Source organism: Colletotrichum graminicola (genome assembly GCF_000149035.1).
Source record: "Colletotrichum graminicola M1.001 genomic scaffold supercont1.54, whole genome shotgun sequence".
In the NCBI taxonomy this organism is placed as follows: domain Eukaryota; kingdom Fungi; phylum Ascomycota; class Sordariomycetes; order Glomerellales; family Glomerellaceae; genus Colletotrichum; species Colletotrichum graminicola.
In genome coordinates, this window is record NW_007361058.1 from 598 (window position 1) to 13,882 (window position 13,285).

Sequence of the window (13,285 nt, forward strand, 5' to 3'; positions counted from 1 at the left end):
TTAGGACTTTATTTAGACACCTAAAGAGGAGGTATAGACTTACCTTTAGGCTTTTTAAAAGCTTAACTAGGACTATAAACACGCTATAAAGATTATTACTTAGTAGAGAGCTTATATATATAATTAGTTTAATAAAAGCTATTTATATTTACTTTAATTAACCTAACTTTAGTAAGAAGATCTAGTCTTTATCTTAAATATTTAAAGAAAAATTAATATATTTATATTATAAAAGCTAGACTACTATTAGTAAGGACCTTACTAGATCTATTTAGTTTTTCCTATAGGTATATTATATTAGCTTACTATACTTTTTAAGGATCTAATTACTAAAGCTATATATATAAGTAATTAGTTAAAGAAATTTACTAGGACACCTAAAGGACTTTATCTTTTTCTAAATAAAGATACCCTATAAGATAAAATTACTTCTAATCTTTAGGACTTACTACTAGCTAAAGATAGCTTAGGTATACTAGGTGCACTACTAATTAATAGTTAACACTAAAGACATACCTTTATAAGCTTTATTAATTAAAGTATCCTTTTTTACTAATTCTATATAAAAGTATAAGGGATAAATAGATTAAGAAAAAGCTTTAAGAAATTATACTACTTATAGCTACTTTACTAAGGTAATTAATAACTATAAAAAAAAGTCTATAACTACTATTTTTTTTACTTTAAAAACACTAGCTTACTTTACTTAAGAAGCTTAAGTTAGCTATTAAACTTATTACTATTATCTTTAAGATAAAGAAACTAATTAATTAAACCTCTACCTTTTTTAAGAAGAACTTTAGTAAAAATATAAAATTACTATCCTAATTTTAAGTAATCCTCTAATAAACCTCTAAGTTATATATAAAATTACTTTCTTTAAAGTTTACTTTACTACCTTTAATAAAGTCTTAGTACTTTTTACCCTTACTAGCCTATACCTTTAGTTTCTTTAAAGTATTATTAAACTAAAAGTACTTAATTAAAATTAGCTTAATATTTAGGTTAATTAATAAAAGGACTCCTTTACTACTATTCTTACGCTTAAAATACTTTTTATTATTTAGCTTAGTCTTATAACTACTAGTAAACTAATAATTATTATTAGATTAGTAGTTATAACTAGCACTAGACTCTTAAAATATATAATTAGTATACTAATTTAAGAACTCCCTAAGAAGAGACATACACTTAAAATAAGAAGCTATAACCTAGATATCCCCCTCTAGATCTAGACTAACTTACTTCTAGAAGCTATAAGTATAGTAACTATATAGTATAATATTATAAACACTATACGCCTAAATTAAAAGTAAGTTAACTATAAGAGTATAACTAAGGAGCTTTTAGAATAGTACTCTAAAGTAACTAGTATAGGCCTTACTTATAAAAACATAATATAAAAAGATAAAAAAGCTACTTATAAGACTAGGATTTATTAAGATTTTATATAAGATAGCCTAATTTATATATAACCCCTAAAAGTTAATTATTACTTAACTAATAGTTTTATTACTAAATAGAGTAATAATTTAAAGCTTATAATATAGCTCCCTAGCTAAGCCTAGTAGCTTATACTAAATAGTATACTTTAAATACTAAAAGAAACTTATAATTAGTAATAGCTTTAAAAAGTAAAAAGACTAATTAACTTATAACTATATAATTTAAAGTAACTTACTAGAAATAATATAGGATATTCTAGCTCTTAAGGAACTCCTTACTAAGCATAAAGCTTAACTACTACTAAAGATAAATTTATATAAGTAAGGTATAATTAACTTTATAATTATTAATAGCGTTTAGGTTAGATATATTAACTATTAATAATAATAAATCTAAAAAACTAAGATAGTAAGGTAAAAATTTAAGTTAATTAATAAAAGTAGTTATTAATAAAAGGGTTTAAAAGTAAGTTAATAAGGAAAAGATTTTCCTTTTTATCCTTAGGAAGGTTAATCTACTAAAAAAAAAAGGCGTAGTAAACTAATCTAGGTAAGTAAGAAAAAGAACTAACTAACTAATTTATAATTAGCTTAAAGAAATAAATTACTACCTTACTTACTAATAATAAGTAAATTACTTTTTTTTTCTCTTAATTTTACTTTATTTACTAAGTTATTTTTTTCTAGCTCTAATTAAGGCCTTTTTTACTTATTACTATATTAACTTACCTTTTTTCTTTTTAATTAATCTTTTCTTTTTTACTTTTTTAATAATAATAATAATTATTTAAGTAATAATCTAGTTATTCTTTATAAAAGCTACTTTTTTCTTTATATACTATTAAACCTAATTTTTTTTTCTTTATTATAATTACTACTTAAAATTATATACTATATTATATACTTACTAAACCTAAGACTAATTACTTTTTTTTCTTTTACTACTAAACGCTATTATAATATTTTTTATTAGCCTAATCTCTCCTTTTTTATAAAACTATAGCAGTATAGCTACCTAAATCTAGCGCCTTTATACTATTTATAACTTTAAGAATAACTTATATAACTATATAGAACGCTAGTAATTAAATAGACTAATTAGATTTAAGACTATACTACTAGCTATAACTAAAGAAGCTTAAAACTCCTAATTTATTAATTTTAGTATAAATAACTACTTTAGCTACTAGACTTAGGTATACCTATAAGTTATACTTAATTAAAATAGTTTTATATACTTTATTTTAACTAAACTTAATATATATTTTCCTAACTAGCTCCTTTAGGAGGATATAGATTAGTTCTTATAATAGTAACTAGTAGCCTTTATAAGTTAAGATAGTTAGTAAGAATAATAAGGCTAAAGCTATTAGAAAGTAAAAGTTATTTTCTTTAATTACTATAACCTATAAGGTTAACTACTTTAAAAAGATTAAATAAAAAGAAATAAGATTACTATAGCGTTAGAGGTTATAACTTAGGACTTATTACTAGTCTATAATATTATAGTAGTTCTAATTAGCTAGAAATATTTTATTAATTTAAATATTACCTTAGTCTTAGTTCTTTAGTTACTTACTACTTATAAAGTAATTAGGACTTTTATATACTTAGTTTTCTTTTTACTATTTATTAATTATCTTAAACACTTTATAAGAATAATTATTAACTAATAAGATAGTATAGTCTATTAGTATAACCCTTTTTAAGAGGTAGGCTAATCTAAAGTAATCCTTATTAATAATATCTTAGTGCTCTAAAGATTTTACTAAGATATAGAGGCCTTACTATATATTAAAAATCTAATTAACACTAGTGCTTATATTATTAATATAGCCTAATAGCCTAGCTTATAGGAGTATAGTCTTTATATTTTAGAATAGTTCTAAATAGTAGTTTAGTATAGTAAATTATACCTAACTAGGAATCTTATTTTCTAAAGTAATAAAATAAAAAGTACACTAAGTAATTAAATATATATATACTAGATTTAGTAAATTAGCTATAAGTTTTACTATAAAAGTAACTAAGTTAATAATACTATATATAATACTTTAGGAATATATCTTAAGGATATTTATAGTTAATATAGAAATATTTATATAAAGATATTAGTAAGTACTAAATTAGACTATATAATTATTAAGAAGCTACGTTTAAGGCTAGGCTTTATAGTATTAATTAAATAAAGTATACTAACTAATCTTTAGATCTTTAGCCTGTATTATTATTAATTAGTTACTAGCTAAAGATAGCGTTTACTACTTAGACTATTACTAGGCTTTATACCTTAAAACCTACCTAATTAGTCTACTTTAGTAATAAACACTATTAAAAGAGGGTCTAATTCTAAGTATACTTCTATAAGTCCTATACCTCCTAGTTAAATATTACTAGTTACCTTATAACTAATTCCCTAGATACTTAATATAACGCTATAATTAGAGAGACTTATATATTTACTTATAAACCTATATTTACTTTCTATTTTATCTAAGCTAACTTTATTATTAGTTACTAGAACTAGGCCTCTAGCTTAGGTTTTACTTAAGATTAAAGACGTTATAAAGAAGAACCCTCTAACTTAGGCTTAACTACTTTAGAAACCTCTATTAATTAAGTAAAGTAAAGACTTATAGTTAATAGAGATAACTTCTTAAGATCTAAACTTATAGTTAGGATAAGTAGATTATAAGTTAATACTTAGTAAGTTAAAGCTTAATTAGTAAAAAGCTAATAAGTTACTTTAATAAAAGGCTATAAATTACTATTAATAACTACTATACTACTAAAATAAGCTTTTTAAGAAACTAGTAATTAATAGGTATATATAAAAGAAGTAAGTTAATTAATATAATAACTTAATTAATAAGTTAGCTTATATAACCTATATATATATACCTTAAGTACTACTATTATTAAGCTAGGATTAAGAGGGCTAAGATTATAAGGACGTAAGGCTTTAATAAGATTACATAAAGGAGGTGCATAAGCAGGAGGTAGAGGCTAAGAAGAAGAATAAGAAGAAAAGCTAACGCTAATTTACTATAAAAGTAGTTATATAAGGGCTAATCTTAAGGATAATTTCTCTTTAAGAGGACTTATAAAGAAGAAATTAGGGGATAATTAGAGTAAGGTAAGGTAATTAGCCTAAAGTAAGATAGTATACTAGCTAATTAGAAGATCTTAATCCTAATTAAGTATAAAGATATAAGCTAGCGTTAATAGATTTAGAGATAAATATATAGAACTTATTTTTTATGCTTATACTTACTTTTTAATTAAACTAAAGCCTTTTTATAATTTACCTTTAATTATAATAATATAAGATAATTAAGAGTATTACCTACCTAATTAAGGTATAATTATACTTAATTCTATAGTTTAATACTTATAATTAATATTAATTCTAAATAGATTAAGATAATTTATATACTAATTAGTAAGGAATCTTATATTGCTTTTAGTAGTTATAGTGTTCTATATAGTTACTACACTATAAGAGTCCCTTATACCTTATACACTTATAGTAATTAAAGTGTTATAACTAGTTTCTAAGTAGTAAGGTTTCTACTAATAGTAAGTAGAGGTTAATACTTAATTAATAGTATTTATTATTCTTACTAGTCTATTACTTACTTAGTAATTAGTTAGGTAGTTAAAAGTTATAAGTTTACTTATATAGCTTTTTATTAATTAAATTACTAAGCTTAAATACTAAAAAGTATTTAAAGAATATATTATAAGTTAATTACTAAAAAGCTATTAAAGTCTGTCCTTAAGTACGTCTAAGTTTATCCTATATATAAGTCCTAACCTTTCCCTAAATAGTTCCTTTAACTAATAGTTATAAGTAATTACTATCCTTATATAAAGTAAGCGCTTAGTAAATACTAGTAAGCGCTTACTTTTATAATTACTAGTAATTACCTTATCTTATAATTATTTCTTTATTTTTATATAACTTATACTATAGTTCTTCTATTCTAAGAAGTTATTTATTTATTCCTTATTTCTTATCTATATAAATACTACTGCTGCTTACTATCTGTCTGTTAGGTGGGGTAATATAGCCTATAACTTATTAGGTTATAATAATAATTTAGCTTTCTTTAAAAAAAGAGTTTATATTTATATATAAAAAAAAGTAAGTATAAAGATTAGAGATATAGAAAAGTAATAAATATATATAACTAACTATAATTTATAACTTACTATATAGGTATAATAAGTAAAAAACTTAATAATAAGTATAGTTAGGGCTTAATTATAATAATTATTTTAATTTACTTTCTCTAACCTTTAATTAAGTCCTATAGAGTTTTCCCCTTTTTGTGTTCTTTTAGTAACTAGTTTATCCAGTCCTGGCCCTACTCTAGTGCCCCCCCTGGGGCCCGCTCTGGGCACCTGACAATTGTCTACGTTAAATTCGCCAATGACAAGAATGTTCCCTTTCTTGCATACAATGGCATGCATGGGGCCATCACAACGCTTGAGAAGATGGACAGCGGTATAGAGATCTACATCAACCAGTTGAGCGGCGTTGAAGTCTCTGAGGATGGCAAGACTGCAAAGATTGGCGGTGGCACTGGGTCCAAACTTGTCACTGACACACTCTGGGAAGCTGGAAAGCAGACTGGTAAGTTCAAAGGCATTTCTTCGCCACCTAATATGTCCGGTGGTATTGACAAATGCTGCAGTAACAGGAACGTGCGAATGTGTCAGCACCCTGGGCCCTGCTCTGGGAGGTGGCCACGGATGGCTACAGGGCCACCACGGCCTTGTCTCTGACCAGTTCGTTTCCATGAACATTTTGCTTGCCGATGGAACCCTACCGACCATTGACGAGACGTCGGACCTCTGGTGGGCCGTCAAGGGCGCGGGCCACAACTTCGGTATCGTCACATCGGTTGATGTTAAGATTTATGACATCGAGCACCGCGACTGGGCGGTTGAGACTCTTATCTTCAGCGGCGACAAGGTTGAGACAGTTTAGCAAGCTGCTAATGAGCATATTGTGAAGAACGGTACTCAAGCGGCTGATGTTGTAAACTGGTCGTACTGGCTCAACAACCCTGATGCTGGCCCAGAGAACGTTAGTGCACTTTCCATCTGAGACGTCATTCAGAGGCGTTGTTAACATTTTTCTTGCAGCCTATCATTTTGTTCTGGATCATTCAAGAGGGTGTTACGACAGTCGACCCGCCTACACCCAACCTTTCCGCGATATCGGCCCCATCTCGTCAACTACTGAGTCCGGAACCTACCTTGATCTCGCAGCATGGACTTTTATCGCCCTTGACTCTATCCCTTGCCAAAAGTCTGGTCTTAACAACCCCCGATTTCCCATCTACGTTGAGTCATACAATATCGAGGCTCAACGCAAGGCATATGATCTCTTTGCGTCCTCTATCAGGGGCGACTTACCTTTCACCAACTCTCTCTTCATGTTCGAAGGCTATTCAGTCCAAGGCGTTAAAGCTATTGAGAGCGATTCGACGGCTTTTGCTTACCGCGGCGACAACCTCCTTTTCGCCCCTCTCATCACTTACACCCCTGGCGGTGCAGAACTCGACGAGCAAGCTGCCGCGCTGGGCAACCAACTTCGCGACATTATCCACGAGGGAAGTGGACGTACTGATCAGCATGTCTACCTCAACTATGCATTTGGAAATGAATCCCCAAAAGAGTGGTACGGTAGTGAAGAATGGCGCCAGGACCGTCTCAAGTCTTTGAAGACCAAGTACGACCCCAACGGACGTTTCAGCTTCTATGGACCGATTGCATAGAACGTTACCTCGGCATATATATGTGAGGCGGTTTGAGCTATGCTGCGTCGACTGAAAATACAATACATCGTTCTTGCATTGCACTAGGTCAAACCCATTTGAAAACACTATGTCTTCTACGCAACAGTTTCCATGCGCATGTCTCCGCCTCTCCACGGTCCAGAACTAATGATTGACAGTAGCTCAATGGGAACAGATGACATAAGTTATACGGACCAAATGCCACCGATTACTATGAGGCATGCTCTACTCATATGTATGTACCAACACGTGGAGCAGTTTTCTTGGCTGCGTAATCCAGCGCACAGTTACTCAAAGACATATGTGGTGTTTCTGTTGACCACTCTGCCCACCTTGTCAGCTTGGTATCATGCTTTGTTGATTCGAGCTCTCTTTCTCCCTACAATGGTCATACCATTTCTTGATGTACTAATCTTTGTGTTACAGCTAGCTCTAGCGGACTAAATACAGTTTATTGTAAGAGGAAGCAACAATTAGACCATGCGGCTATGCCGCAAATCGGACATCCAGTGTCCATAGCTCATTACTTCTACGTTCCTCATTGTCTTATTCCGCCTATATTTACTTGTCGTATCAGCAAGCCACTATGTCAATAAGGTTTTGAGTGTAGCAAGGATTAGATGGCAATCAAAACGAGAATCCAACACCAAAATGCCTGGCAAAAGAATGCGTAGCTGGTCTCATCATCAATACCATCTTCGATCATCACCATAATCGTTCGCCAAGATGGCTACTGACACCGACTGGCATGCAAAAGAAAAACATGAAAGGAAGCCTTAAGTTTCACAGCACCAAGAGGTTGTAGGGTTTCACATACCAAAACCGATGAAACGGTTGTCACCAAGATCATACTGTCCGTTACCTGTCAGGAGAGCCAAATATGGCAATGTAACAAATTTTACAGGGTCGGATCTCAGCCGCTCGCAAGCACTTGATTTCAGAATACACGTATCTTCACGTCGTCATCGTCATCTCGATCGCCTCTGCCCCCCGGCTTCTGAGCCCCGCGTCTGCTACGTCTTTCAGCCCCGATGCACTAATGCACCAAACGCAAATATTCAGAGACATCTTCCTTCACAGCTTTCCCGCTTGCTGCGCGAGAACCTCAGGCCGCAAGATCCTCGTAGTTGGCTACTCGGTTACCGGACCAATATCTAGCCACCCGAGAGAACCGGGATGTCGCAGATTCCGAGACCCAGGGGCCCGGGGGGGGGGGGGGGGGGGGGGAGGGGTCGCGATCTGTTCCTCAGCCAGGGCTGTCTATTCCTAGAGAGGATCAACCTACCTACATTCCCCGGATCCCATCTTCCTGCATACCCTAGTGTTGCAATCCACAGCCTGATCTGCCAGCAAGCTGGAGGGAGGATCACACAGACTAGACACCAAAATGTAACGCGCCTGTCCCGATTCTATTAGCTGCAGACTTGGCAGAGACATGCAGATGGCGACGCCTGGACAATACCGTAGCTTTTACGCCCGTCAGCCATAATTGTGTACTTGTAAGACCCCACAGGGACTGTCTTGGCTACGTATCCCAGTCATCCACACACATGCAAAACGCAGTGCAATGGCAAATGCCACGCTCGGGTAAGGACGCCATACACCATGGCTACTAAGCCTTGGCCGATCTCCTGTGCAATTATCAAAGGTAAGGCGTACCTTCCATCTTGTATTGCGGCCCAGTAGGGCTGAAAAAGTTCCATTTCGGTGTGCAATGTGATTGCCAAGCGCCGTATACCTCAGAATGATAAATGTCCTGGGGACATTAGTAGCGGCTGTTGGCTGTTCGCATTGGGGGCTAACAGATACGCGTGGAAAACAGCATAAAGTGAGTCAAACGATAGCTCTAGTCTAGCCTTTGAGTGCCTCATCCGACATACGTCAACCGGTTCATGTCTTGACTTTCGGCCACAACGCCGAAGAAGGCCAGCAGCCTGACAGAGAGGCCAGGCCCAACCCATTGTGAAGGACAATCTAACTGGGAACATTGGCGCGGTGTACCCGTCTCCATTCCACAATAGGTGCCCCGTTCAATTGGGGGTTGCCAAGTCCATGTCCTGAACCTAAGCTAGCCGCGAAAGCCGTACCGGCTGGCGCGCGCCGCATGTCTCAGTCCGTCTTTTTACAACCCCTGTTACAGGAAGGCTTTAGCTGGACCACCCTTTTTCTTTCCTCTCAGAGCCTTCTTTGGCGTACGTCTAGCCCGTCATGTATCAACGTCCCGAGCACGTGGAACCGGTAATCCCTCCCCAGGAGTCCCCTGTTCTCTTTCCGATCGGGAATGGAGGCTGGATGAGACATTACGATGTTGAGTCGCCATCAGGGATTGGAAACAACTCAAATGACATTCCTCGGGACCGGAACACAATCCCTTCCCGTTAGACCAACCCTCTTCTAGCGTTGCTATCTTGAGATACCTCCAACTTGTACTTGATGCGCACACCTCCCACGCCCTCCCAGGGAAGAAAAGCAATGTTATCGAATTAGAGTTGAGTCCACTTAGTAGGCTACGCTACTCAGCTGAATCAGCGGCTAGGTTCCGACACACACCCCCTCCTCCCGACCATCAACATGCATCGCTGCTGGTACTATGCCTATCCTGACGCGACGCGTCTGCACTAGACCAGGTACGAGGCACGGCTGCGAGCCCGAGGCAAGCAGAAGCGAGGTAGGCGGCCAAGACATGTCGATGATCAAGGGGCAGATCTTCCCGGATTTGTGGTAGAGGACGCACGGTGCGATCGCAGAGCTTGGCCAGGGCCAGGCCCGTCGTCTCCGAGCCCTGCTTCTCGATGGCGTCTATCCATGGCGTATTCCGACCCTATCAGATTGTGAGCTAGTGATGCCAGCCCGCGGCCTTCTCGCACATCTCATGTCCGTTAAACCCGCCGAGCCACGCGAGGCAAACTTGCAGATACGAAGAAAAACCAAAACTTTCGTAAAGGCAAAGCCCCCCCCCTCCTCCCCCGATCAAAGGGCTTGCTCTAGCTGGCTTGGCTGAGATACTGAACCTGCGCAAGGAAAGGCTGAAGATAACGAGGTATCCCGTGCAAGACCAGGCAAAAGGAGGTTTTGTCACTTCTCGTAATCTCACTTTCTGGGGGGTTTGGCTTCATCTTTATTTCATTCTTTTTCAACTTTCCCACGCGAGGCCGCGAGAGAGCCATCCGTCGTCGAGACCTTCTTCCCCAGTTCTTGGGGTCCAGGGCTAGAAGTAGCTGAAGCCCAGCGCGGCGCCGCCACGGTATTAGGTCTCTGAGCAAAATTTGACAACGACATTGCAGGTGTCTCTCGAACACCGTCGGCAAGATAACGCTTTATTTTTCGCTACCATGTCGAGACTGTTATTGGGCAGACTGGAACTAAGGGAAAACACTTGGTCCTCCAAAGGGGCGGCAGCACTTGAGGACACTCATTTGTAAGAAAATGACGCAAATCTCAACTCGTTGTGCCATCCCTGACTCGCATGTGATGACAAGGGAGGGCGAGCAAGGCACCTAGCTCTACTATGATGCTCCAACGTCGTGGACGGATAAGGGAGCGTAGGAGTAGCAGCGCCCAGTGGCAACTGACGACATCCTGACAATAGTTTGGCACTTAAACATGGGCTTGTTCCATACGCGGAGTATTGTGCATGGCGGCGGCTCTTGCCCAGTCCTATTCCATTAATCAGGCCTCGCAACTGGCATGATGACGCCTCAAACCGCCAGCGAATCGGCCGTTACTTTGAAAGACACTCGAACAAACATGTTTTACCTGTAGTGTTCCTGCATAAAGTGTTATTGTTGCAGAGTAGTTCTTCCGTAGCTCGTGCATGTACTCTCGCCGTGGGGTCCTATGGCTAGATAGGATAGGATAGGCCGGATCTCGCCACCCAGAAGTCCACATTCAGACACGGCCATGGGAGGCAGATGGAAGAAATTGGCAGTGAATGGGGGGCGATTGCCACAGTCTTCCACATTGCGTACGTGCGTAACCGAAGGCCTGTAAAAATGAAACTGTAGAAGAAGACGTCCACGGTCAAGGCGTAGATGCGGATTCTCATAACAGGGAAATCTCCCGCTTATTTTATCACAAATTAAGCCCCGATGGATTCCTGCCAATCGCCATTCCTCAATCCCGCCGGGGTATCCCATCCCTCACCCCTCCCCCCGGGGAGCGGAACGGTAGTCGGCCCCGCAGTCTCCGGCAGTCTCTACCGAGGACAAATATATCCTCGAATCCCGTGGGTTCAAAGCCGTGCTCGGGAGGGAGTCCTAAGATACCAAGTGATGCCGGTATCTACTGCTCGGTCCGTTGCTGTGTATCGTGGATCACATCGACGTCATCAGAGTAGCAATAGAAGGTAGTGTAGTAGTGTGCTCATACCATTCGATAGAATTTCTCTTAGAGAAACCACAGAAAGGTGAAGAAGTATCATGATAATTTTTTGAGGTTCCTGAATCGCTCTTTTTTTCATATTGATAATCAATTATGAAAGAGGCCGGTAACATGGTCAAACTCCATCAGTAAGGTTCCATGGACCTTCACCACAAGCCCACACCTTACACTGGACCCCGGTCCTCAATCCCATAGCCGGGCTCTCCTGATTCGTGGTTCTCCAAACTCCCGGCCGCCATCCCATCTCGTCGGAGAATCACGATCACGCCTCGGGAGCCGCCAATGGAGACCCGGCGCCCACGGCTTAGCTCGACGCCGCCTCGGAAGATGATGTCGAGCCAGGGTGTGATCCTTCGGTTTCCTAGCCAAAAAGTTGCCCCCTTGCTCGCGTCAAACTTCTGGCAGGGGGAGACTCTCGTGACCTGTCCCCTTTTCTAAACGGTCATGAATGGAGGAAGCTCACAGAGCCGGCGGGTTGGAGGGATCGTCTCGTCCGAGCTTGCCGGCATCCCCACGCCGATAGCTGGCTCGCAACGACAGCAAGCTTTCCTGACGTGCCAAAGGCGCCCCCTCCATTGCGGACGACTGGATGAGCGATGGAGAAATATTGAAAGATGAGCCAGACCCAGCTCAATCTGGACGTTCAATATCCTCCCGGCCGCTACATGTCGAGTCGTGTATAAAGCCGAGTCCCTCTGCTTCGAGCTTGATTCCGTAACCGTACAAGCCGTCCGTCTTATCCCGGCCCGTCAAGCCAAACTCGTTCATCGCAGCCCCCCCGGTCTCTATCCCGTCCACTATGAAGCTGTCCGCCATCCTCGCCGCCCTCCCCGCGCTAGCCCTCGCCTCCCCGACGCCGACGGTCGAGAAGCGCGCCACCACGTTCTGCGACCAGTGGGGCTCCGCCGTCACCGGCACCTACACCGTCTACAACAACCTCTGGGGGGCGTCCTCCGGCACGGGCAGCCAGTGCACGACCTTGAGCGGCCTCTCGGGGGGCAACCTGCAGTGGTCGACCACCTGGTCCTGGTCTGGCGGCCCGTACAGCGTCAAGTCGTACGCCAACGCCGTCGTCAACGTCAGCAAGAAGGCCCTGAGCGCCATCAACAGCATCCCCTCGACCTGGAACTGGAGGTCCGTTTCTCGATCTCTCTCTCTCTCTCTCTCTCTCTCGTCTCTTGTAGTGGTGGCACTAACACATCCCCTCCAGTTACTCCGGCAACGGTCTCGTCGCCAACGTCGCCTACGACCTCTTTACCTCCTCCACGGCCTCCGGGTCCGCCCAGTACGAGATCATGATCTGGCTCGGCGCCCTCGGCGGAGCGGGCCCCATCAGCGCCACCGGCAGCCCCGTCGCGCGGCCCACCGTCGCCGGCCGCGCCTGGAACCTCTACAAGGGCACCAACGGCCAGATGACCGTCTTCAGCTTCGTCGCCCCCAGCAACGTCCAGAGCTTCAGCGGCGACCTCGAGGCCTTCGTCACCTACCTCGTCGGCAGCCAGGGCCTGCCCGCGTCGCAGATCCTCCAGAGCATCGGCGCCGGCACTGAGCCCTTCGTCGGCTCCAACGCAAAGTTCACCACGACCGCGTACAGTGCCTCGCTTTCCTGAGTCAGCAAACACCTTCCATGTTCTAGATGGAGATGACGCC

General features: G+C 39.7%; 2 protein-coding genes across 2 annotated transcripts; both read left to right on the forward strand.

Moving 5' to 3' along the window:
• Positions 1–5,945: 5,945 nt before the first annotated feature.
• Positions 5,946–7,234, forward strand: GLRG_09920 (uncharacterized protein; the record flags this gene model as incomplete). The annotated part of the gene is made up of 4 exons (XM_008100605.1): positions 5,946–6,084; positions 6,146–6,426; positions 6,469–6,544; positions 6,600–7,234. 4 exons carry the CDS (start codon positions 5,946–5,948, stop codon positions 7,232–7,234), a joined length of 1,131 nt encoding a protein of 376 aa, XP_008098796.1.
• A 5,200-nt stretch (positions 7,235–12,434) lies between these two features.
• Positions 12,435–13,245, forward strand: GLRG_09921 (glycosyl hydrolase family 12; the record flags this gene model as incomplete). The annotated part of the gene is made up of 2 exons (XM_008100606.1): positions 12,435–12,769; positions 12,846–13,245. 2 exons carry the CDS (start codon positions 12,435–12,437, stop codon positions 13,243–13,245), a joined length of 735 nt encoding a protein of 244 aa, XP_008098797.1.
• Positions 13,246–13,285: the final 40 nt, after the last annotated feature.